Source organism: Myotis nattereri (genome assembly GCF_964212035.1).
Source record: "Myotis nattereri genome assembly, chromosome: 3".
Lineage (NCBI taxonomy): Eukaryota > Metazoa > Chordata > Mammalia > Chiroptera > Vespertilionidae > Myotis > Myotis nattereri.
This window is the reverse complement of record NC_138077.1, coordinates 201999636-202023497: the sequence shown is the minus strand read 5'-3', so window position 1 is coordinate 202023497 and position 23862 is coordinate 201999636. Positions and strand designations below refer to the sequence as shown.

At 39.7% G+C, this 23862-nt stretch overlaps 2 protein-coding genes across 3 annotated transcripts; one reads left to right on the top strand and one right to left on the bottom strand.

The window, feature by feature from the left end:
- Positions 1-2999: 2999 nt before the first annotated feature.
- Positions 3000-6701, top strand: PNRC2 (proline rich nuclear receptor coactivator 2). 2 transcript variants are annotated; one of them, XR_013995723.1, is made up of 3 exons: positions 3000-3167; positions 4041-4246; positions 4735-6701. XR_013995723.1 is itself a non-coding variant. In XM_081087076.1 (2 exons), the coding sequence occupies exon 2, from the start codon at positions 4753-4755 to the stop codon at positions 5167-5169; it is 417 nt and encodes a 138-aa protein (XP_080943202.1). In that variant the 5' UTR covers positions 4122-4246; positions 4735-4752; the 3' UTR covers positions 5170-6701. The 2 variants fall into 2 exon arrangements, 1 of the variants encoding a protein (XP_080943202.1); XM_081087076.1 differs by lacking the exon at positions 3000-3167 and having other exon boundaries at positions 4122-4246.
- A 2476-nt stretch (positions 6702-9177) lies between these two features.
- On the bottom strand, positions 9178-21848 carry SRSF10 (serine and arginine rich splicing factor 10). The gene is made up of 7 exons (XM_081086107.1): positions 21716-21848; positions 20119-20256; positions 15811-15917; positions 14280-14442; positions 13995-14048; positions 13759-13860; positions 9178-10473 (listed from the first exon to the last, which is right to left on the bottom strand). The coding sequence occupies exons 1-7, from the start codon at positions 21778-21780 to the stop codon at positions 10413-10415; spliced, it is 690 nt and encodes a 229-aa protein (XP_080942233.1). The 5' UTR covers positions 21781-21848; the 3' UTR covers positions 9178-10412.
- Positions 21849-23862: the final 2014 nt, after the last annotated feature.

Here is a 23862-nt window from a genome sequence, read left to right as displayed (position 1 = left end):
GATAGAGCGTCGGCCTGCGGACTGAAAGGCCCCAGGTTCGATTCCGGTCAAGGGCATGTACCTGGGTTGCGGGCACATTCCCGGTGGGAGATGTGCAGGAGGCGGCTGATTGATGTTTCTCTCTCATCGATGTTTCTGACTCTCTATCTCTCTCCCTTCCTCTCTGTACAAAATCAATAAAATATATTAAAAAAAAAAAAAAGAAACATTGATGAGAGAGAAACATCGACCAGCTGCCTCCTGCACACCCCCCACTGGGATGTGCCTGCAACCAAGGTACATGCCCTTGACTGGAATTGAACCTGGGACCCTTCAGTCCGCAGGCTGACTCTCTATCCACTGAGCCAAACTGGTCAGGGCTCAATGTTGTTTTTATATCATGTTTTTGTTATTTTTATAGCATGTCTTTGTTTTTATATCATGCTATTATTAATCAATTTATATATTATTTCCATATATATTTCACTAATTTTCTTTCATCTCTGACAATTCTATTATAGAAAAAGGGCAAATAGCAATATTAAAATATTTTGTATTTTAATTTTATAATTTCATATATACTACTTTGACATGTAATTTTTTGCAGTAACATAATTACTACACTAATCTTTCTTCTAATTAATTTGCTTTCAATGTGCACAAATCCATGCACCGGGCCACTAGTTATATTAAAAATACAAACCATTATATTAAAAAATATATTGTAAGGGTCTTTTCTGAAGTCAAAGTTTTGACCTGTTTAAAAAAAACAGCTATTTTACTGGCCAGATATCTAAGCCAGCTTTTAAAATTTTTTGAAGTTTATTTTAGAGAGAGTATGAGAGAGAGAGAGAGCAAGAAACATCAATCACCTGCCTCCCTAATGCACCTGGCAGGAATCAAACCCATGACCTTTCAATGCACAGGAGGATGCTCTAACCAACTGAGCCACAGCGGCCAGGGCAGCTTTTCTTATCACATGTTCAGTAACCAGCAGTTACCATGTACAGTGCATTTTGACTATAATAGTACCAGAAAGTCCCATGCTCAAAAATATCTTGCCTGAAGCCGGTCCATCCTTGCTGCTTGACACAGTCGCTGCAGGGAAGAAACATCTGCACAGCATGTTTCAAGGGACCTGGCGTATATGGCAATCTGTTCTTAATATGTTTGCTCCCCTTAGCGCTGTGTGTTTTAAACCAAGGTCACCTGTCCGAGAAAGGTTGTTTCCCCAGGTGGGGATTTTTCCTTGGAGTTAGGGATTAACAGGACTAAGGAAGGGAATAAATCAGTAAAACCCCTTAAATAAGTGCCAGGCGGGTAGTTAAGCACTTTAACTACGAACAATCACGCTTAAGCTACATAATCTTTACTTAGGATAATCTCCCTCAGTTACCTCCTTGTAGTTTAACAGAACAATAGAGTAGTGACCTTGGAATGAAGATAACAAACGCCCTAACCTTTGGAATAGAATGGATAGGATTAAAATCAACTGGTATAAATACAGATGTAACAGGAGAATAAAGACAGAACCTGGCTGGAGAACCTGACTAGAGAACCTGGCTAGGCTGCTGATCAACTGAATGCTGTCTTCCGTGTCATTTCTTCTTCACTGACTCCGTCCACACCTTTGGGAACCCCTGGACCTGCTGGGGTTGGACCCCAACAATATCTCTTCTACACACTTTACCAAATTAATTTGATTAACAAACTTCTTTTTAGAAATGCAGTCGCTTAGGTAGTTTTCTTAAGAAAACTTTAGACTGCCCGGCTGGTGTGGTTCAGTGGTTGAGCATGGACCTGTGAACCAGGAGGTCACGGATTCCCCTGTCAGGGCACCTGTCCTGGTTGCAGCTCTATTCCCAGTAGGGGGCATGCAGGAGGCAGCCAATCAATGACTCTCTCATCATTGATGTTTTTATTTCTCTCTCCCTCCCTGAAATCAATAAAAATACATTTTTAAAAAAAGGAAAACTTAAGACCCAGGGCCAGAAGAACATAGTGTGTGTGTGTGTGGGGGGGGGGGGGGGAGGGCGGGCGTGGAAGGGGGATAATGGCAGCGAAAAACTGAAGATTAAAAAACGAATTGTGTGGAACTTATAAAAAGTATCTAGGACTCCAGTAACAAAATGTTCATGTGTTCGTAGACACTGGTGTTCTCTCTCTTAACACTCACGTTGGATGGCTCGCCCGCTCCCGCCACAGAAGTTGCCCTTTTCCTAACTGTGCACCTCGCTGGCATAATCCTCCCGTTTTTCACTCGCACGTTGGTCGGGAGGGGGAATCGGGAAGCCCCCATTCTCTCTACAAGCTCATCTTGTGCACTTACACTGTGCTCGTCAAGATAAAGCCCAGACTTGCCCTCCAGGGCTGGGGGTGTGTGTGGTAGATTCGGTGAAGGGCTCCAATGGAAGTTGGGGCCCAGCGGGGACCCAGAGGCGGCGATGGACTTGGTCGGCGCCCGTCGGCAGGAAAGGCGTTCACGGCGGAGGTCACTCGGCAGAAGGCGGAGGCCGGGTGCGAGGACAGGAGGCGCCGCAGGTTCTGAGAGCAGCAGCGGTTTGCTGGCGAGGCGCGGAGAGACGGAGTGCGAGGGGCCGCGGACAGCAGCCGGGCCTCGGGAAGCCGTCTCCCGCCCGTGAAACATGGCCCCTCAGTCACCCCCCGGGTCCTGAGGGCCGCGGGAGAGCCGGGCGGGCGGCGGAGGCCCCCTCCAGGCGCCGAAGGAGCGGGCTTCTTGGGTTGGGGCGCCGGCGTCGCGATTCGCCAGCACTGAGGGCCAGCAGCGTCGGGAGGAGCTGGGCAGGCGCCTCAGAGGAGCCCGGCGTCACCAGGGGCCCCGCAGTGCTTCCCGACATGCTCCTCTCCGGGAGGATTTCAAAACCTCGGCAACAACCACCGCCGCTCTCGCCCAGCCGCCCAGCAACAGGCGGCGGCCTCGCCTCATTGGCCGGACCCGCCTCCGCGCGTTTTGATTGGCCGTCGTGCCTTCCGGCCGCTCCTGCGCTCTCCACAGCCTCCATTTTGTCGGTAGAGACAGAAGGAGGAAGTCGTCGGGGCCCTGAGGTGCCAGCAGCTGGGTCGTGGTGCTCGCGGGCTGTGTCCGTCCCGTGCCTCGTCTCTCCCTGGAAGGGGAGGGGGCCTCGTTGCCGGTAGGAGCTGCCGCCGCAGTCCCGAGCTTGAAGTCGGTGAGTGGCGGCGCCGTGGGCGCGGCCATGTTGGCGGCCGGGCTCCCCATTGTTGGGGGAAGAAGGCGAGATCCGGGAGCCCGGCGGGGCGGGGGCGGCCGGAGGACCGGGTTCCCGGGGTCCCGGGCCCGGCGGAGACAGGCGGAGGCCCGGCGGAAGAAGCGAACTTCCGGACTCGCGTTGTGGATGACTCAAGGCCCAGGAGATCGTAATTTATTTAAGGCTGTTAAATAGGCCCTTTTACCCTTTCAAGAGGGCTTACTGATACCTTCGTTTCTCACTTCTTGGAATATCACGTAAAAATGGAGTCTTGAGTGTCTAATATTGACTGTCGGGAGGCATTTTTTATAGCTCAAGACGGGAACTGGCTTGGCGTGTGAAAACTCATTTAAACGGGGAGGAGTTGAGTTCAGAACCAAAGGAAACTGCGTGATTAGACATGTTGGGAAACAGGCCTCATGAAAACGGATGTGTCGAGAGATGACAGATTTTCTTGGGACTTTAGTAACACGATCTTTTTAGAAAACGAATTTTAAGCTAATTTCTTGTTACGGCTGTAAAGGCTAATGCTTCCTTAGTTTGACTCAACGTTGTGGTCACATAAGCCGTTTGAGAATCTGGGAAGTTCCCGGGAAGAAGATACGAACAGCTTATGGGGGGCTTGCGGACGCCCGTCCGGGCCCCACATTCCCTGGGAGGGGTGCCTGGGTCTCACGGGGAGAGTTCAGTGATGACAGTTACGGGCAAAAGCAAGCCATCTTCAGATTTCCTGCCTTTAAGTTCAGGAAGTGGTCGGCTATTTCTGTAGTAACTATAAACGATCACTTTTTCTCCTGTGTTTTTTATTTGAATTAAGTCACTTTACTTTTCTAGCTGAGACTTCTCTCAACCGTGTGTGCGGAGGAGACTCAGATGTTGGCCTCAGCTCCTAGGCTGAACTCCGCAGATTGGCCCATGAGAACTTCTGCACTGAGACAAAGGAGAGGATCTGAGAGAAAGCAACATCTATTATCCTGGGCTTGGCAACAAGGAAGAGGACAGGCAGTGGAAATCCTGCAATCTGAAAAGCAGACTGAAAGGTATTTAAAAAATCCACGTTGTGATGGGGTAAACATTTTATGGTAGACTTATCCTTAAACCACTTGTTTTTATTTTTAAGTAGAGGATTTTTCAGATTTGTGGGTAAGGTCATTTTTCTTATAAAGGTAATAACTGCATATAGTGAAGTGTGAACATATAATGAAATTAAAGCAGCTAAATAGCACATTTTAAATTTTTTTTTTTAATTTTTAGAGAAAGAGAGGAAGGGAGAAAAAAACAGATTTGTTGTTCCATTCATTTATACATTCATTGGCTGCTGCTTGTAATATGCTCTGACCAAGGGTGGAACCGCAACCTTGGCAAATCCGGAAGATGCTCTAACCAACTGAGCTATCCTGCCAGGGCTGAGTAGCACATTTTTTAGTCTTCCCCAAAGTTTCTGGAGTAACAAGTTGGTACTCTAGAAGCTCCTTAAAGTTTTGAGTTTTTCTTAATGGAGTCTTACTTTGTTTCCATTCACTTACAGGTGACAAAGAAGCTGAAGATGGGTGGTGGAGAGAGGTATAACATTCCAGCCCCTCAATCTAGAAATGTTAGTAAGAACCAACAACTTAATAGACAGAAGACCAAGGATCAAAATTCCCAGATGAAGATGGTTCATAAGAAAAAAGAAAGAGGACATACTTATAACACATCAGCAGCTGCATGGCAGGCCATGCAAAATGGGGGGAAGAACAAAAACTTTACAAATAATCAAAATTGGAATTCCAATTTATCAAGTCCCAGCTTGCTTTTTAAGTCTCAAACGAATCAGAACTATGCTGGAGCCAAATTTAGTGAGCCGCCATCACCAAGTGTGCTTCCTAAACCACCAAGCCACTGGGTTCCCGTTTCCTTTAATCCTTCTGATAAGGAAATAATGACATTTCAACTGAAAACCTTACTTAAGGTACAGGTATAAAATAAAGTACTAATGTTTAAACTGAGTAATATTTAAGGGTAGTTGACAATTGTTTCACACCAAATTCAATACTCAGTAATTAATCTGTGTTAAACCCTGCTAATTATTGTAGAAAATAGACTTCATCTTGTTTTGTGTTGCTGTGCACTGTGATGTAATGGTAATATCAGTGCCACTTAAAATAACTAAGTTACTGATAATTGTACTTATATCAAGTATTCTCAATTGAGTAACTTTTAAGCAAAACTACTCTAGATTTGGAGAATGTTAAAGGAATCAACTTTTTAAACTCTTGCTTGTTGGGGGTAAAGTAATGATTAAACCGAATGGTGGTGAATGTGGAAGGGGCAGTAGAAGCTATTTAGAATGAGACTGTATCCTCCATTGGCCCCGTTATATGCAGTGGATAGGTGACTGCAACAAATGTGCCATTTTTTATAGAAAGTTATTTGGTGGTCACAGAATAACTTTTAAAATAACATTTTTGTATTATAGCACTGCATAGGCTATTCTGATAGTGATTGGCCTCAAGTCATCCCTGCAAAGCTTGCTTAAAGTAGGGAGTTGTATAATGTGAAAGTACCTAGGAAAGAGCCATGTAAATACATGTAATATACTTGTAGCATATGTAAAGTTTTACCATTCATCTTAACGAAAATAAGAGTATTTTTAGTATGAATTCACTAATGTTAAGACCATGGACTCTTTTTTACACTATGGCCTAATTTTAAAGGTCCAAAATAAAGTTTGCCCTTGTGCTAAAGTGCCAGTGTATGTATAATTGATCTGGTTGTAAACTATATTTCAAAGTAAATCAGTGTCACTGTTTTATATAACTGAAAAGGTTTTAAAGCTGCTAAAACACTTCCTATTTGTAAAAGATGTGAAATGCAGTATGGGACTATTTTAATTGTTATTCTTAAGCCCAAAGATAAGCTTGCTAAAGGTCTATCCAACCTTAAAAATTCATATTGGCTTTGAATATTTTTAACCTATGATACAAGTATATTTAATCATGCTAGTGTTTCGTCACCATTAAGAGCAACCAGGGGACCACTTATGCAAAACATGATTTATTGCATAATATCTTGATAACATGTTTGACCTACTTTAAAAATAAATGCTAAGGATGTTAACCACATAGTAAATTAAAAATGTGTGAAGATCAATTAAAATTCTGTTTGTAGCCCAGCTGGTGTGGCTCAGTGGTTAAGCATTGACCCACAGACCGGGTGGTCACCAGTAAGATTCTGGGTGATCCCAGTGGTGAGTGGACAGGAGGTGGCCGATGTTTCCCTTTCTAAAATCAATAAAAACATTAAAATAATTTGTCAGTGCCCTACTTTCTAATTTGGCAGCTTTTTTTTTTTTTGATATTTTCAGGCAGAATGACCAAGTTATATTTCTCCAAATAAATTAAGGTGAGCTAATGTTGCCCAACTCATAGTTATATCCTAAAGGCAAGTTTATGTTGTACTTAAATGTGCATATATGAATTTGAAACACAAAATTAAAGCTTTTTCTACCCAATACCTTTTTTACTTTATATAAAATATTGCTATGACTGCCGACTACTTATTCTTAGAGTGTACATAATTAACCCAGCTGAAGATCAGGTATGGTTTTAATTACTTGAGACATCCCCCTCCTCCCGCCACTCAAGACTAACAGCAAAAGGCTGCAGGCAAAATAAAGCTTCTGAATTTGCTATTGAGTAAAACAGGTTTAATTACATCTCCTCCTAGTCTACGTTCTAAGGTGATTTAGGTTTATAGAAAAAAAATTAGCACAAGAATTCCTAAAATGAACGAGACCTCTTCTGTTACAGTATTTGTTGATAATATTCTACACTAGCATGGCAAGGCTATATTCTCATACAAACTGGGAAATAACTGATTTGTAGGTAATTAACATTTGAGTCTCCATTACTACCCCCTCCATTATACCTGGTGTCATTTCTTTGAATAACACCAAAGGATTGCCAAGGTTTTTTTTGTTTTTTAGGACACTGAGCAATTCTCAGCACAGGTGTCTTTGATAGTTTGATTTGCATACATTTAAATAGTGTAAATTGGGTGGTAAACACAATACAATACACAGGGCGTGGCCTGGCCAGTGTGTTTGTGGTTGAGCAGCAACCCATGCACCAAGAGGTCCCTAACTTGATCCCCAGTAGGAAGTGTGCAGGAGGCAGCTGAACCGTTTCTCTCCCCTCTCCCTCCCTCTCTCTAAAATAAAAAATATATTTAAAAAGAAAAAAATACATATTCAGGGGATGTATTGTAGAACTATATACCTGACATCTGTAATTTTGTTAACCAATGTCACCCCATAATTTCAAAGTATAGCGCCCTGCCTTGGCTGGCATGGCTTGATTGTTGTGCCGTGCTGAAATATCACCCAGATTGAGTCAGGGCACACAGCACATGCCCTAGTTGTGGGCTGGATCCCCAATTGGAAGCAGCTGATGTTTCTCCCTTTCTCATAAATAAAAGTGTTAAGACATTTATGATTGGAATGATAGAGGACTGAGGGTGGGGGAAAGTTTTAACAGCTAAGATAACCTAAATAAAAGGTGAATGATAACATCACATACTTTAGAAAGGTATAAAATAATCACCCTACTTAAGGAAACCAAAATATACTTATAGGAACCTATCCTGTAGGGCTGAAACCAGCCATATTGTGAGCCTTATAGCAGTCAGTGTTAAAATTTAAACTTATCTTTTGATGGCAGTGTACCTGGAATTTGAGTCCATAACCTATCCTTACATTTAAATTCTGGTTAAGTTCTCTTCCCAAGAGCAAGCACAAAGTGGAAAGAAACGGAAGGGTTTTGGGCAAGTTTTCTAGTGTTTAATTGCTTTCTCATAGGCAGTTACTTTGTAAAACAAGGACAGTGTAACTCCTTAAAACCTTACACACACAAGAAAGCCCCAATATTTTTTGGCTCCTAGACCAGTTTATTTCTCTCTCTAGAATTCAGAGATGTGATCCAGAAAAACTTCACATAGGCCTTTTACTTAACAAACTACGCTAGCAATTATCAATGAAATGAATTTACATGCCTTGCTTTTTATTCCAAACAACAACAAAAAATCCCATCTTTAATATAAGGGTGAAACAAAGGTTAGGAATACATAAACGTAAAGCACTAAACATTAACAATGTTGGAAGAAGGGGCAGAGGGTGAAAACCCTAGAAATAACAACCTTTCTAAAGAACCTTTCCATCTTAGAGATGCCAATAGTTGAATGAAGACAAAAAGGTTGCTTTTACTTCATTTATCAATGAGAACAGTTTATTTCCTGGGATTCCTAAAGGCTTTAATAGACCTCATGGCAGAACGCCATTAGATTATTCCTGAGCTACCCTACTCTGCTGTCTCAAGTCACAGCTCCCCTATTTCAAAATATCTCAGGGATTTTGCAAACGAGAATATGATCAAAATGCAATACAATATTGAAATTTGGGAAACCAGCCTGGAAAAAGTGTGTCACAACAGCTGTGAGAGCTTGGGTTACATTTAACCTCTTCCATTAAGAAGAGTCACAAAATACTTTTTGCAATTAAACCTATCTTATAAATCTATTAATAATCTCCCCTCTCAGTGAACCTTAGATTCCCTTAAAAGTTTAAGCTCTAAAAAAAATTGTCCATTTGGGAAAAAAAAAGAAGTGTAGTGCAAAACTGACGAAGATGAACTAAATGAAAAATCATGGACTCTAATCTGCCATTTTCTATGTATCTTGGCCAAGCTCAAAATTAACAAGAGTAAAAATAACCTCCAGTTCAGGATTGAAAAACATACATTAACCTCCAGTTCATACCTCCCCTTAATATGTGTATTCTGCTATATTTTCAAAATCTTTACAAATCCATATTCTTAGATGAATAACTTTAAGTTTAAATGTGGCAGAAACATGACAAAAATATGAGTGATGGAATCAATATATAGGCAAATAGCCCTCATACCCTAATAAGGAACTAAGGAATCCAAAACATTTTGTGATACTATAAAAGTTATTTATTCACTATACACAGAACATGTCCCCTACAAAATGTACATGTCAATCACTAAAAAGTATAACTTGGCGAACATTTTCAGTTACAGAACATACTAAATCAGTTGGGATAACAGCTGTCTGCCTCAAAATAATCTAATTATAGCACCCAGTGTCCTGTATATCTAATGCAAAATGAAATACTTTTGGGGGGATTATTTCCTAATGTGTGTTTGAGGAGTCAGTTAACAATTTAATATAATTCTAGTATATTACAGTCACTGCACAATAAATCAGTTTATTACAGATCAAAACATCATTTTTTCATTATTTGTATTAATGGGATGCAAACAAAAATACCAGATACTTTTTAATGGCAGGTAACCACAAAATTACTTATCTTTGATAGTATATTGGGTTTTATAATTACATTAGGATAATGGTGTAAAATATTGTCAAACAATACACCTCAAAACAATGAGGCCATACTGTAATGTTATTCACTAGATTGTGCTCAGACCTTTATTGAATAAGTGAATTTTAAATCTATTTTCCTCCCAATTATCCAATACAATTTTTGCTTATAGTAAGGGGCTCAGTAAATGTTTGCTGAATATGCTAAGAAAGAGGTGAGAAGAGATGTGGAACCTCTTAACTGGATGTCAAGTATTATAATTAGAATTTACCTGGGAATAGTGTTTAAGGAAGATGTAAACTGCACATGGCATACAGGTAAATAAACTGAGATGCCAACAAAGCAAACCATTAAACAGTAAAACACTGGCACTGGAACAAAGGCAATATTTGCCAATAGCAAAAATGTATCTGACTTTAAGGGATAACCAAGAAAAAGTTTATATTGGACCATGCCTTTTCTCACCCAATTTAGTTTCAGACAGACCAAAAGAAGCACTGTAGGAGACTTAAGGCTGTCTACCGTGATATTCAGACATCCTAGTTTCCAGTAATTTATTATGGACCTGTTATCCATGAATCAATATAAACCTATTCAGATTTAGGGATTAGTTTCCACAAGTACAAAGCTGAATTTCCTTTTATTTGTCCTAAAATGCTTACTTTCAAACTTGAAGGGACTTCAATTATTCCATGTAGTTTCAATAACATTCTTTTATCTTTTCAGACCAGAGTCAAAATATTCACACAGTATTCATACTGCAGCACCTTCCACCCACCCTTTGGTCGCTTGAACTGCCCTTCTTTGGTTCTCTTTCCGCTTTCTCAGATCTTTCTTGAAGTGCAGTAAGCAGAACTGTACTGGGAATTCCAGCTGCAGTTTGGTCTTAAATAAAAGAAGGATGTTTGTCAGTTTGGTTTTCTGTATTCTTCTCTGTGGTACACAGGATTTTGTTAGTTGAACTGGAGTAGCAGCTTACTGGGCCAGATTTTCAAGAGAATAGTACAATAGTTCCCAGGGTTATACCTTAATAGCTCATACACTATGTAGCACACCTTTTCTTTCTCACTGAGGCATTATCTGTCATTTCTCTTCTTATTTGGCTTAAAACAAAATATAAAAAGGGAGGTGAAGTGTCATCCCTCACTTGAGTCTTGATGTTTTAGTATATTAAGCACAGTGCCAGACACACAGTAGGTACTCAGTAATTGTGTAACTCAAGTATGTATCCCGGCGGGGGGATAAAATGGACACATATGTAATACCCTTTGTAATACCTTAAGCAATAAATTAAAAAGAAAAAAGAAAAAAGTATGTATCCCAAAATTAAAGCACTGTGTAAGGATCCTCATGAGTATCAGTAGGATCCTAACTATCATGGGTTCAACTATATTATAGTCCTTTTGAAGCTGTTAGATACCTTATTTCAGAAATAACATAGATGAGTCTAAAAATAAGATTCACAAGTAAAAAAATGAAAATATAAGGTCTTTTAATTCTAGAGAGATTGAGAATCATATCCTCAATCTACTTTTCTCAAATTGTAGTCCATTAAAAAAAGAAAACAAACAAAAAAAATAACCATCCAACCATGAGAGGACGAGGTCTGGACTCAATAATCTGGCCCTGTCTTTGTGCCTCAATTTCCTTATCTGTGATATGGGGAAAATAAAAGTATCTTTCTAATAGGGTTTTGTGAAGAGTAAAGGAGCTAACACAAAAAACTTTTAGAATAGTGTCTGGCACATCATAAATACTCAATAACTATCAGCTATAATTGTTGCCATTATTTAGTAGCTGGAATTCAAACATCTAAACCAGCTCCCCAAAATAGTTACCACTTATTAACTGCTCATCAAATTCAATGCAAAAGCATTTTAAACCATGCCATAAACAAGATCTAACATATCTTGTTTAGAACTGGGGAGAGCAGAATTATTGGTCTACCCAATTAAACTTATAATTAGCTGACCAAATTTCACTTTAATGCATATCTTAACACTACTAATAACCTAAGTTATTTAACCCAAGGGGGCTTTGACATTACCTAAGGAATTTTTAAGTACCATGTAAAAGATGTACCTTACTGGTAAGTTCTATTCATTTCCAAAATAAAAGTTAGTTGTGCCTAGAGCAACACTGATTAAAACTATTCCTCAATCTACAAAAGATTGTTTCCATTGTTATTTTAGGATCTCATTAAAAACTATAATAATTCCAGTTAATCATTATTTCCTTCATTTTTGTTTTTATTATAGCATGTTTGCTTCATTTACAGCAAGCAGAAAATAAACTGGGTCTTATTTTGATCCAAACATTGATGTTTTAAAGGTTGTACACAATATTAGTTAAAAAGAACATATAAAAATACCTTTTTAGAAGCTTCTATAAGAAAGAAAATACAGTTTAACCCCACAACTTTCCTCTTTGCTAGAACTGCAAACTACTGCTACAGTTTTAAATAGACTTTTTGTTGTTTAAACTATACATCCAGGAAAATCTAAAAAATTAAAGAAACGTGCATATAAATGATTGCATAGCAGAACATGAACATTAACTGCAAAACAGTAAAGAAATGAGAGTTAGAAATACTATCAAATATACAAAGGTTCTAGAATCAACCCTTTAAACACATTCCACAAACAGTATTTAAAAACCACCTTTTGTTCTTTACAGGCAAGGCCTAGATTACTAAAAGCAAAATTGAAAAAAGCAATCCTCTAAAAGGAGTCGTTTTCCCACAATATTTCTTATAACCTGGCAAGCAAGCAATCTAAAAATTTTAAAGATGCTAGCTTTTATTCTGAAATGAGACTGGACACATCAAGTAACTTTTATTGTTCCTAAAACGATCTCTCAGAGAAATGCTAGAAATTATGAATGGTTAAGGGAACTTTTTCCTCATTTTTAGTCAGGTACTACATCGATAATCAAAGACTCAAAAGATGTGACTTGTACTTAAAGTCAGTTCTTTTTCATGGCACCACAGAATCACCTAGAATGGGAGTGTTGTCTTTCAATTTGCCTCACATTAAATAAACAGATGTGAAGAACAAGCCTCCTTCATAAAGAGGTAGGCAAATTTTGATACAAATGCACATACACCTAGTGCTATAAGCATCAAAATTCAGTTCTTTTACACTATGTACACAAACTTCCGGTGAAACAATTTACTTGCTTTTAACAGCAGCAAAAACTAAGTTATTATGGTCAACAATGTTCTTTCAAGTTTAGAGTAACTTAACTACATAAGAGCATCATTTCCACCTCAAATTTATTTGTCATCATTGACCTGTTCAAATTTTAGGGTGAGTTTTTCTGATGTTTGTATATTTCAAATCTTCTTAGAAACCAGAAAAAAAGCAGTGAAGGCTCCATGTTTCAATAAAAAACTCAATCTCCCTGGAAATGCTACTTAACCCAGTTGAATCATTCCCTAAGAAGGTGGGGTTAAGAAAAGAACTACTCCACACTGTGTCATAAATTAACTATTTTCACGGGCCTAGACATCTTAACAAGACAAAAAGGTCCACCCTGAACCTAAATGTGTCTGATCACTCAGTGTACTGTGGCTACAACTTCACTTTTGTATCATTCTATCTTATTAGCAAGCTATATTTCTAGGTTAACAGGTCTACCAAATATGGATATGAGTTTATTTTTAATAAGACAATGTTGCAAATTATGGTCAACCAACATCTTTTCACCAATACTTCAAGCATAAAAAATGAGAATCTTTACAAAAATATACAGAGACACCACAAATTGGTAGCTGCCCATAACATTAAACAAACTGGACTCTTAAGAGTGGCTTCTCAACAGCATATCACTTTAATTATAACCATTGCCTGGTACAGGGAAAACTGACAAATGTTTTGTAAGCATCATTGCAACATTGTATTCCTGATAATTTAAGTAAACCAAACTATGAGTAAATGAATGATACATGCCTAAAAATATCATGGTTTATACTATCAGTGGCCACTGGACTTGGGACTAGTCCAAGACCTTGATCTAGATTTTGACCTAGACCTAGACTGTGATCTTGACTGAGATTTGGATCTAGGTGGTTCTTTTTTCCTTGGTTCCTTTTCATATCTTGAGCCAGACTTATAATGTGTTTTGGAATCTGTTTTAGAGGTGCCTCTAGTTTTGGTGTGAGATGCAGACCTAGAACGTGATTTAGCCTTCATTTCTTTCTTGGGCTGGGACTTGGACCGTGATCTTGAATTGGATTTAGATCTTGAAAAAGATCGATTTCGGTGTTTGAATCTTTCAAAACAGAGGAGAGATACAATTAGAGTAAAAATTAGATTCTATATTAATCAAATTTATTATTTTTAGAGCAAAAGTTCACTCTGAAATTGAAAAAATGTATAAGTCTCTTTCAAAGCAAAGTTATTTACCTATCATTGTCGGAATGGCTTCTGCTACGCCGTGGTCTTCCGGTCGGTCTACTGCTAAAAAGTACACCAGAAAAAGCAAACAGTGACAAATGTCTATTTACAGTCTTATAAAGTTTCTAATTAAAAAAGTGAACCATAAAACTTTTAAAATGAAAACACTAAAATATTTTTAGTCTCAACAAAGCATATAATGTATATAATTAGAAGTACACAAAAATTTTTAAAAATGTAAAGCTAACAAACATAAATCTTTCTTGATAGATCACTGTGCTACATCACACTTACTTTCTAGGACTATAGGATCTTCTATAGTTGTAATCAAAGGACCGACTTCTTGATCTCCTTCTTTCATAACTTCGGCTTCTAGAACGCCTGTATCTGTCATAATCATCATAACGTGAAGAACTGTACACATTCCTCCCTTCCTTGGCTTTCATCTGATTTGGAGCTATGAAATACACAGAACAGAAACACTTAGAAAATATATAAATGACTTTTGAACTAAATTTTATTTTGGAATCATCTCACCCTGACTTTCATTCATTAAGAATACAATTAACAATGATAAAATACTTACTGGTAACCTATGAACAATGTGTGTCAAAATGCAGTAATAGCCCTAGCCAGTTTGGCCCAGTGGATAGAGTGTTGGCCTGTGGGCTGAAGGGTCCCAGGTTGTAGGCGCCATCCCCCAGCAGGGGGCGTGCAGGAGGCAGCCCATCAATGATTTTCTATCACTGATGTTTCTCTCTCCGTCCCTTCCTCCAAAATCAATTAAAAAAATATTTTAAAAAAGGCAGTAATATATTGTCATACAATTTTAAGAGGCCACAACAAAGAAAAGCATGAGAGAGCTAACATTTACTGAATCTGAATGCCTTAGACACACCCATCCCCCTAGACAGCCCTCAATATTTATGTTATCTCATTCAATTCTAAGCAGGTATTTTACATGTGTATGTATGCATAAATAACATAGTGAACACCCAGGAACCCATCATCCGACCCAAGACCTAGAGATTACCAATAGTTTATGTTTACCTAAGCACTCCCCCTCTCTTCATCAGCTATCTTAATCACTATATTTTTATACCCTGTCCAAGGTATCAATGGTTGAGACAGAATTCAAACCCAGGTCTATCTGATTTCAAAGCCTGTACTCCTGCCTCATTAGCACAGTTAACACCTGCATACTAATAAAAACCACTAATATAAAATCTATTCTAGGTTTAATCTACATAGCCTTTCCCACTCTAATTCATAGCTATATACACTCACATAATCACCCAATTATGTTTTAAAGGAAGAAAAATAGCTCAAGAGACCCAAAATTTTCTGGATTTTATCCTTCAATTTCACTCCCAGTACATTAAACATGCCACAGCTGATAGCATCAATGTACTTGAGAGTGAGTCCAAACATAATTCAGGCATTCCTATCTCCACATTACCTTATGTCTACCCCAAAACTTTGTAATACATCTAAAAATACGACGAAACAAAGTATTCAAGATACTCTATCTCAGTGGTTCTCAACCTGTGGGTCGCGACCCCCCCCTTTTTTTGGGGGTGGGGGGGTTTTGAACGACCCTTTCACAGGGGTCGTCTAAGACCATCGGAAAACACATATATAATTACATAATGTTTTTGTGATTAATCACTATGCTTTAATTATGTTCAATTTGTAACAATGAAATTGGGGGTCACCACAACATGAGGAACTGCATTAAAGGGTCGCGGCATTAGGAAGGTTGAGAACCACTGTTCTATCTTTTCAAATGATGCTTTATAAACGTATCAGGCATAAGGGTACTTACTCTTTCGATCTCCCTGTGCAAACTGTATTTCAATTTGGCGACCACAAATCCATTTTCGGTCCAAATTATGTAAAGCATCTTCGGCATCACGAACATCTTCAAATGTGCTAAATGTTAAGGGGCTTGGGAAATTTTGCGAACTTTGATAATGAGTGAAAGTTCACTTGGAAAATCTTGAACAATTCACAATATTATTAATCTCTCATTATTACTTTAGAACATCTATCAGACCCCTCACTAGCTGGCTGAATCAGCTATAAATACTTCACAATATTAAAGCACTTGTGAATTTCCAAGGCATACAATTGAAAACACATGTGAAAAAATAGTCACACTATTATTGAAATAAATTATAGCTGAAATAACCAAATAATCCTATCAAAAAACTTTCCTGTTTTAAGAATTAACTTTACAAAATAAGACAAAAAGAAAAACAAGTGTCTGTTGTATGTTAAAACAAAAATCTCTTAAAAAATAAAACCAAAACTTTTTTCTATTTTTATTTCAAATGAAAAAAAGAAAATGCCAATAGTTCTTGTGTAAGCAAGCAGAATGAATATACCTCACCTACAAGAGGAAAGCATTAACCTTAAATTTTGCTGTTTTTTCTCAAACATATCTAACACTATTGCTTACCGTAGTAGTCTTCCTTTATACCACACAGGGAAGAATGGTTAACTAGCCACTTACAATAATGTAATCAAAACAGAATCAAGCAATACTCAAGATATCACTGTACCAAACGTGTATTACAGCCATGCACAGACACGCATGCTCTCAAGAAATAACTGACCATTTCTATAAAGATTCCTGGACTGAAAAGCCGTAACATCAATGATACTAACACAGCATCCAACCAAGAAGTGAGTTTGGGACTACCTTTAACCTGAGAATTTCGATATTATCTAGCAACATAAAGCAGGAACTCTTGGTCCCCATTTTGTTTTTTAATATATTTTTATTGATTTCAGAAAGGGAGAGGGAGAGACACATCAATGATGAGTATCTTTCATAGGATGCCTCTTGCACACCCCACATTGGGGATGGAGCCTGCAACCTGGGCGTATGCCTGACTGGGAATCGAACAATGACTTCCTGGTTCATACGTAGATGCTCAGCCCTGAGCCATGCCAACTGGGCTCTTGGTCCCTGGTTTTTATCTCAGAGGCTAAGTTGCCTTGTTCTCTCAATGTCAGCAATAATACCATAAACTCTTGGCTTTTCAGTTATTCTGTCTAAATTTAGTGCCTTTCCTAAAACCACCATTCTAATGGAAGCCAAGCACATATTCAGAACAGTACTTGATGTAAAAGCTTTGGAAAGGGAGCTAGTTAGGTTTGAGTGTGGATTTTCATTTTATCCTAAGGCACGATTTAAACTTGCCTATTTTTCTATTTCTTAAATTTGAGATATTTTTGAGAGCAGAGTGAAAACTACTCCAAGTGACACTTTCCCTCCCTCTCCCCCTTCAAGACTGACACTGATATTCTTTTTTCCCAGAGACTAAAAGGTTGGCCTCACTAGATTTCCTATCTTTTTGTTCTGAAATAAATTAAGGACCATGTGGGTTCCCAGCTCCCCTTTCCTGAGGACATTATTATATGTGAGTTAATGTAGAGGGAGAGGTTATTCCAAGTCCAAAATCATAGGACCTTCAATATGACAAGACAAAGACTGATTGGGAATTTAATACTGTAACAGATCAGCCTTCAGGGTTAATGCAGTTGGGTTCTAAAATAATTAAAAGAAACAGGTTCACTTAATGGGTATACTAATTTATTTGTTACTTCAAGCAACAGAATGTAATAAACTTTTAAGGGACTTAGATCAAGAGGTGTAAAAATTATTAATGAGACCAAATCATCAGTTTTAGCTATCCTCAAAACCAGAATCCTGGATTGGATGAACAAATGGCAAGGTTCTACTCTACCTTTAAGAGAAGGCAAGTGGCCACAGAAGGGGCAGCCAAATGTCATGCTGATGACACATATGGAGAAATTGATACTCAGTCTTCTTAAAAAAACAAACAAACAAAAAACCACAACAAAAAAAACTACTTTAAGAGCATAGAAAAGATTATCCTATATAATAAAAGGCTAATATGCAAATCAACCGAATGGCAGAACAACCAGTTGCCATGATGTGCACGGACCACCAGAGGGCAGACGCTCAATGTAGGAGCTTCCCCCTAGTGGTCAGTACCGGGAACCTCTCCCGCCTCAGTCGGGAGTGGGCCTAAGCTGGCAGTCAGACATTCCCTGAGAGCTCTGGGACTGTGAGAGGGCACAGGCCAGGCTGAGGGACTCTCCCCAAGTGCACGAATTCCGTGCACTGGGCCTCTAGTATGTGTATAAAAAAAGGCAATTTTCCTTTAGATGACAACTCTTTCTGTCTCAAGTATCACATACTCTTGAGTCAAACTACTGCTGATCCTGGGTCACAGGCCACTCTAAAACCAGGTCAACATTGTAAGCCAGAATGCATTGCTACTTAAAAAAGTCAAATCAGACATCTTTTATTCTTTGTAATACAGCTTTGCAACAAACTGCCACAACTGTCCTTGATCACTGGCCCTGTGGGAGTAGCAACTTTCCACATTTGCTCATTAAGTCGCACTAGGATTCCACTGTTTCTTCCTTTTTTAAAATAATGTTTTCCCATTATTTATTGATTTCAGAGAGGAAGGGAGAGATAGAAACATCAATGAGAATCATTGATCAGTTGCCTCCTGCATGCCCTCCCATTGCGGATCAAGCCTGCAACTCAGGCATATGCCCTTATCCGGAATCAAAACTGGGACCCTTCAGTCCTCAAGCCTATGCTCTATCCACTGAGCCAAACCGGCTAGGGCTCTGCTAAGTTTCAAGAGACTTACTGAACTTAAGCAATAAGAAATAAATTTCCCTAGCCTGAAGTACACAGCCCAAACCTGTCTCAGAGAGATGATCTCAGTGAAGTAATGTCACTGTGAAACTCTGGGCCAGGGAATGATTTCCAAAGGCCTTTTCCAATCTACTCAGAGCCAACTGATCATAAGTGCTAAAGCAGTGCATGGTCAGCAGGAATCACAGACCCAAGTTCCAGAAGTTAGGAAGATGTGTGTGCTCCACAGCAGCCACTTTAAAATCTATAAACAGTTTCTCCAGATCTGACCCTGCAACACAACCAGAAGCGTTTCTAAGTAGTTCCCAGTGCATGCATCTCTCTTCTTTTAAGCATAAGCATGGCTCTGTGGAGTCATATTGACCAGAGAACCTAATGATACTACTCTCAAGGGCACTGCCTACTATCCTATGGCATCTGACCACCTGGTCCAAAACAGAAATATGCTAAATTGTATGCTTAACACATTACATCCTGGTACACTTTAACTTGCAAAGCTAAGCAAGTGCATTATATAAGACCACAATCACAACATCAAAGGCCCACATAAATCAAGTTACAGGTTTTGTCCCTAGACCAAACCAGAATAATTTTGAAAATTAACTGCTTACAAAACATGAAGGGAAGAAAAAAAAAGGAAAATAGTTGTTCTGTAGGATACATCAGGTATGATTCCTTTAATCTTGGCCATCATTCAACTTCATCTTGACCTTTAACTCTTTAAGTGCTTGTCAGAAGGACTTGTCATGAGATGCTTGGCCAAATATGACAGATGGCTTTATCTTTAACTTTGAAAAACAACCTTTTCCCCCTTTTGTAGATAAAGCGAGGCTTTGTCTCCCATTAGGCTTGTCCTTCTTCCAGCTTTTCTTTACTTTTTCTTTTCCCAAACTCTCCCTTCTCTTCAAGCCTGATCCTTAAGAGGTCTTTGGCTTGTCTACTTGCCTTAAGTGTTGAACTCTACTCTAAAGGTTCTTTCATGCTTTCTCTTTGGGGTCGCCATAACTGTACAGCTTTACATTCTCTGAGGTAACAACAGAGGACAGCAAATTAGGGGACAATATTAAAGAGTTTACCTCATTGTTATACAATTTGTTTCGATCAAGTGATTCAAATTAACAAACAAGAATACCAAACTTTTCATTGCTAAGCACAAGAACATATTAACTTTTAATTTGACTTACATTAAAGGTGGTAGAAATCAGAGTGTATTCAAATTAAGTCACATGCTATAATCATTGATTTGAGTTTCAGCAGCAGACAGGGGAATTTAAATGTCTTACTATTTTGTATTAACTTAAACAGAGCAATGTGAGTTAGAATTAATTTTAAAAAATGGAAGACATAGGCATTTATTAAAGGACAAAAGTAAACTACTTTTTAGATGTTACCTCTTACATAAACTTGAATTTCAAACTTCAACACCCCTCACTAATCAGCCATCTGAAGAAAGGATATTGAACATAAGCAAATCCTCTTGGACGGCGAGTGTAGAAATCAAGTGGAACATACACATCAACTATAGGACCATAACGACCAAATTCACGTCGTAAATCTTCAGACCTAAAACATCATAAAAAGACCCCAAATTTTTATGTTCACTTCCTTAAAAATACTTTCTTTGTAAGAAACAGGTATCTTTTTTTAATATCTCAGTTAATGAAAAGGACTGTCTGTGTCCCTGGGTGACCTGAAACAGACAAGCTTTCTAAATCTCAATATTAAGAGCCAATTTTAAGAATATACAAAAAAGATACATAGAGGCAATGTATCTTTCTGATAAAGGAAGGCTGGAATCCAAGATTTAGGAAGATAAAAAATGGAGTTTATGATAAAATCCTTACTGTTTTACAATACCAGGAAAACAGGCATTTAAGGGTACTTGATCACAATTTATCTCTATTGTTTATCCACATCCTTCATTTTTCACAAAAGGCATAGTAGCATTAGGTTGTATGTAGGTACTGCTAACGAGTTTAATAGTTTTAAGTCAACTCTACTCTGAATCATGCCAAACACACATACTCACCCTAAAATTTTAGCGACATGTTAAACAGTTCAAAAGTAATGTTGCAAATACATATAACTCCTTAAAAATGTCAAATGACAAAGGGGAAGTTTTTCTAGAACGCTAGAATAATCACTACTGCTTACTTTCCCTACTTAAAATCAGGACAGAAAAATGTAGATTACACAAAGATAGCAAAAACATTTTATTTCGGGGGGGGGGGTGGCGGGGAAGAGTAGAGGGATTATTTGTGAAATATAAACTCTCATTTTGTGATAAGATCTCTTTCAAAAAATTCTAACGGCAACTCCAAGCAATTAAGGGAATTGTGAGAACAAAGGCAGGTTCTGGACTAATCCAATTTAGTAATCAGCGTCCTCCCGGTAGAGGCTCCTTAAACCCCCGTTCTCCAAGGGCGACCAGTATATCCGGGAAATGGGAAGAACGAGTTCGTACCGTTTAACTGAAAAAATGTGATGTTCCAAATCTCAACAATATTCCCTTTCTTTAAAGGTCTCCATTTTAAATACCACAAATATAAAAACAAAAAAAAGGATATCAAATGCTTCGCCGCACTCCCCTCCCCCGATCCGTTATTTCGCCGCAAAATTTTTTTAATTAAAAAAAAATAGAGAAAGAAAAAGATCCCTGGCCGAGGGGGGCGTGCACCTCAAAGAATGTGAACTTCAGTGGGGAGCGGATGTTGGCCGCGGCAGGGGGTGGAAGCAGGCGAGGAAGCCAGGAGAAAGGGGCCCCGAGCCGCCGAGGGGGAGGGGGAGGGGGAGGGGGAGGGGGACGGAAACCACGCCACGCGGCCCGCGCGGCCCGGGAGGACCGGGGGCGCCGCCCTCGCTCGCACGCGGCGGTAGGGCCGGCGGCGCGGCCTGGTTCCAGCCTGAAACCCGCCATCTTCGACCCTCCCCTCCCCCGGCCCCGCGCGCCGCCGCCGCCAGGGTCCTCCCCGAGCGCCTGCGGCCTCCTCGCGTAGACCTGGAGCCCCTTCCCTGGACTTACCGGGTGTCGTCGGCCACATTCCTTACGAACAGAGACGTGTTGGGGGGACGCAGGTAGCGGGACATGACGACTGCGTGAGTCTCGGCAGGAGCACTAACGGGCTCAACAAACCGTCCACAGCTCCAGCACTGAATCCTCACACACACTGCCAGAGGGCTCCGCTACGGCAACTGCCTCTTATCGCGAGACTTCACTCCCGCCTCCACTGCCCCACCCCCTACCTGGGCGCCGCGCCGGGACTGGCGACGGTCCTTTCCCGCGAGATCTTTCGGCGCGCGCCTGCGCATGCGGGTGGCTGGGATACGTGCCGCAGCCAGGTTCTCATTCATTGGCCGCTCGCGCCGCCTCCTCCCTTCCCCCCAGCGCGTGTTTTCTTTCTTTAATGCCTTTTTTCCCGCCCTTACATTCCTTTCCTCCCTGCCCCCTCCACCAAGTCAGAAAGCAGATATAGATATATAGATACATTTTTTTTTTACCCCAAACTTTACAGTTATTACTAACTGAACGGAGTTTTAGACATTATAATTCAGAGAGGCCACCATATCATACGATTTCCTGCGTGGTCCAAATTATGCGCTGGCTTTTATTAGATCACTGACCAGCAGGAGAAGAATTTACAGCTTCTCCGATTGAGTTGTGAAAGGGGAGTATGTGTGTCCTTGGAAGGCGATGGGCCTGTCTCTCCCTCGCTGTCTGCTCTCCCTGGGCGCACTCCCCGAGGGCTTTTGTCCAGGCTGCCCCTCGCCCAGACCCTGCATGGCCAATTCCTCCACTCTCCACGCTGTTTCCTTCTGATTTTACGCATTCTCAACTTTTTGGTTGCAACTCAAACTTCACATCTGAGTCTCAGTTGTCAACTACAGTGTATTGTATTTCAGTGGTTCTCCAACTTTTCGGTTTCAGAACCCCTTTACAAAGGATTTACACAACTCTGTGACAACTTACGGAAGACTCCAAAGAGCTTTGTTTTTGAGGGTTATAGTTATTAATATTTACTGAATTAGAATTTAAAATTATGAAAATTTGGACACAACACACAAGCAGACCTTGCACTACCTACCTTTCAACACATATCATATAGCCCCTGGAAAACTCCACTCTGCATTTGTTAGAGAAAATGGCAAATAGTGTAGTATAGTTTTGACCTTGGAGATCACCTTGAAAGGGTCCTGGGACCCCTCCCAGGCCACAGTTAAGGAACCATTCTCTGCTCTTATCAGACTCCATTTTTGGAGCTGAAGGGATCACCTTTTAAAATGCCTCTGGCATGCAGCTCACTGCCACGCAGATAGCAGGGACACCGTCCTGTTTAATTAAATGAGCTTTTAAAAGCAGTATTTTTGTATCCATCAGCATCCAAAGCAGTCAAGTGGTTTGACATGGATGATGATAGTCTACTAGTATTGTATTCTAAGGAGCTATTGTTTTTCTACATTATGTTTTCCAAGGTTTGGACACAATTTATTAAAACATTTACTGATTACCTAGTATGTCTCAGACATTGTGCTAGATGCTGGAAGTTCAGTGATGTAAAACATGGAGCTTGTTTTCATAGAAAATAAGTACGTAAACAATGAAAATAATTGCAGATTTGTAATATGAGACAGTAATATGATAGGCTTGGGTTTCTAAAAGATTTTTTCCCTAAAAACAGGTTTGCAGAGTGTTAACTGCAAGAAGGAATATACCTGCCAAGGACTCCTGATGGTTAATGGAGCTCAGACTCATAGAGTCTAGCAGCCTTGCTGACAGGGTCTCTCACAAAAACGCTGCATTTTAGGGAAAAGGCACAGATTATGCTGCCAAACCTTGTGTACTGCTTTCCTCCCTCTGAGCCGACCCTTATAAAGGAGTTCTTGGAATCTCTTTTGACCAATTGGGAGAGACCTGCCGCATACAATTAGAGCTGTACAAATATGTCCTCCTTTGCATCTTTATTGACCAATCTATAACCACCAATCAGGATGCTCAAAGCTGACCAATCATGACAGTGCTATTTGGATCAATAAAACTGCACATTTGGATTCCTCATTTGCATAAAAATGAACCGGGGAGGGTACTTTGTAAAAGTACCTTTGTCTCAGGGGAGGGCACTTTCAGTTTCCAAACTGCTCATCTGATTAGAGTTTCTTGCTTAACACTGTCTC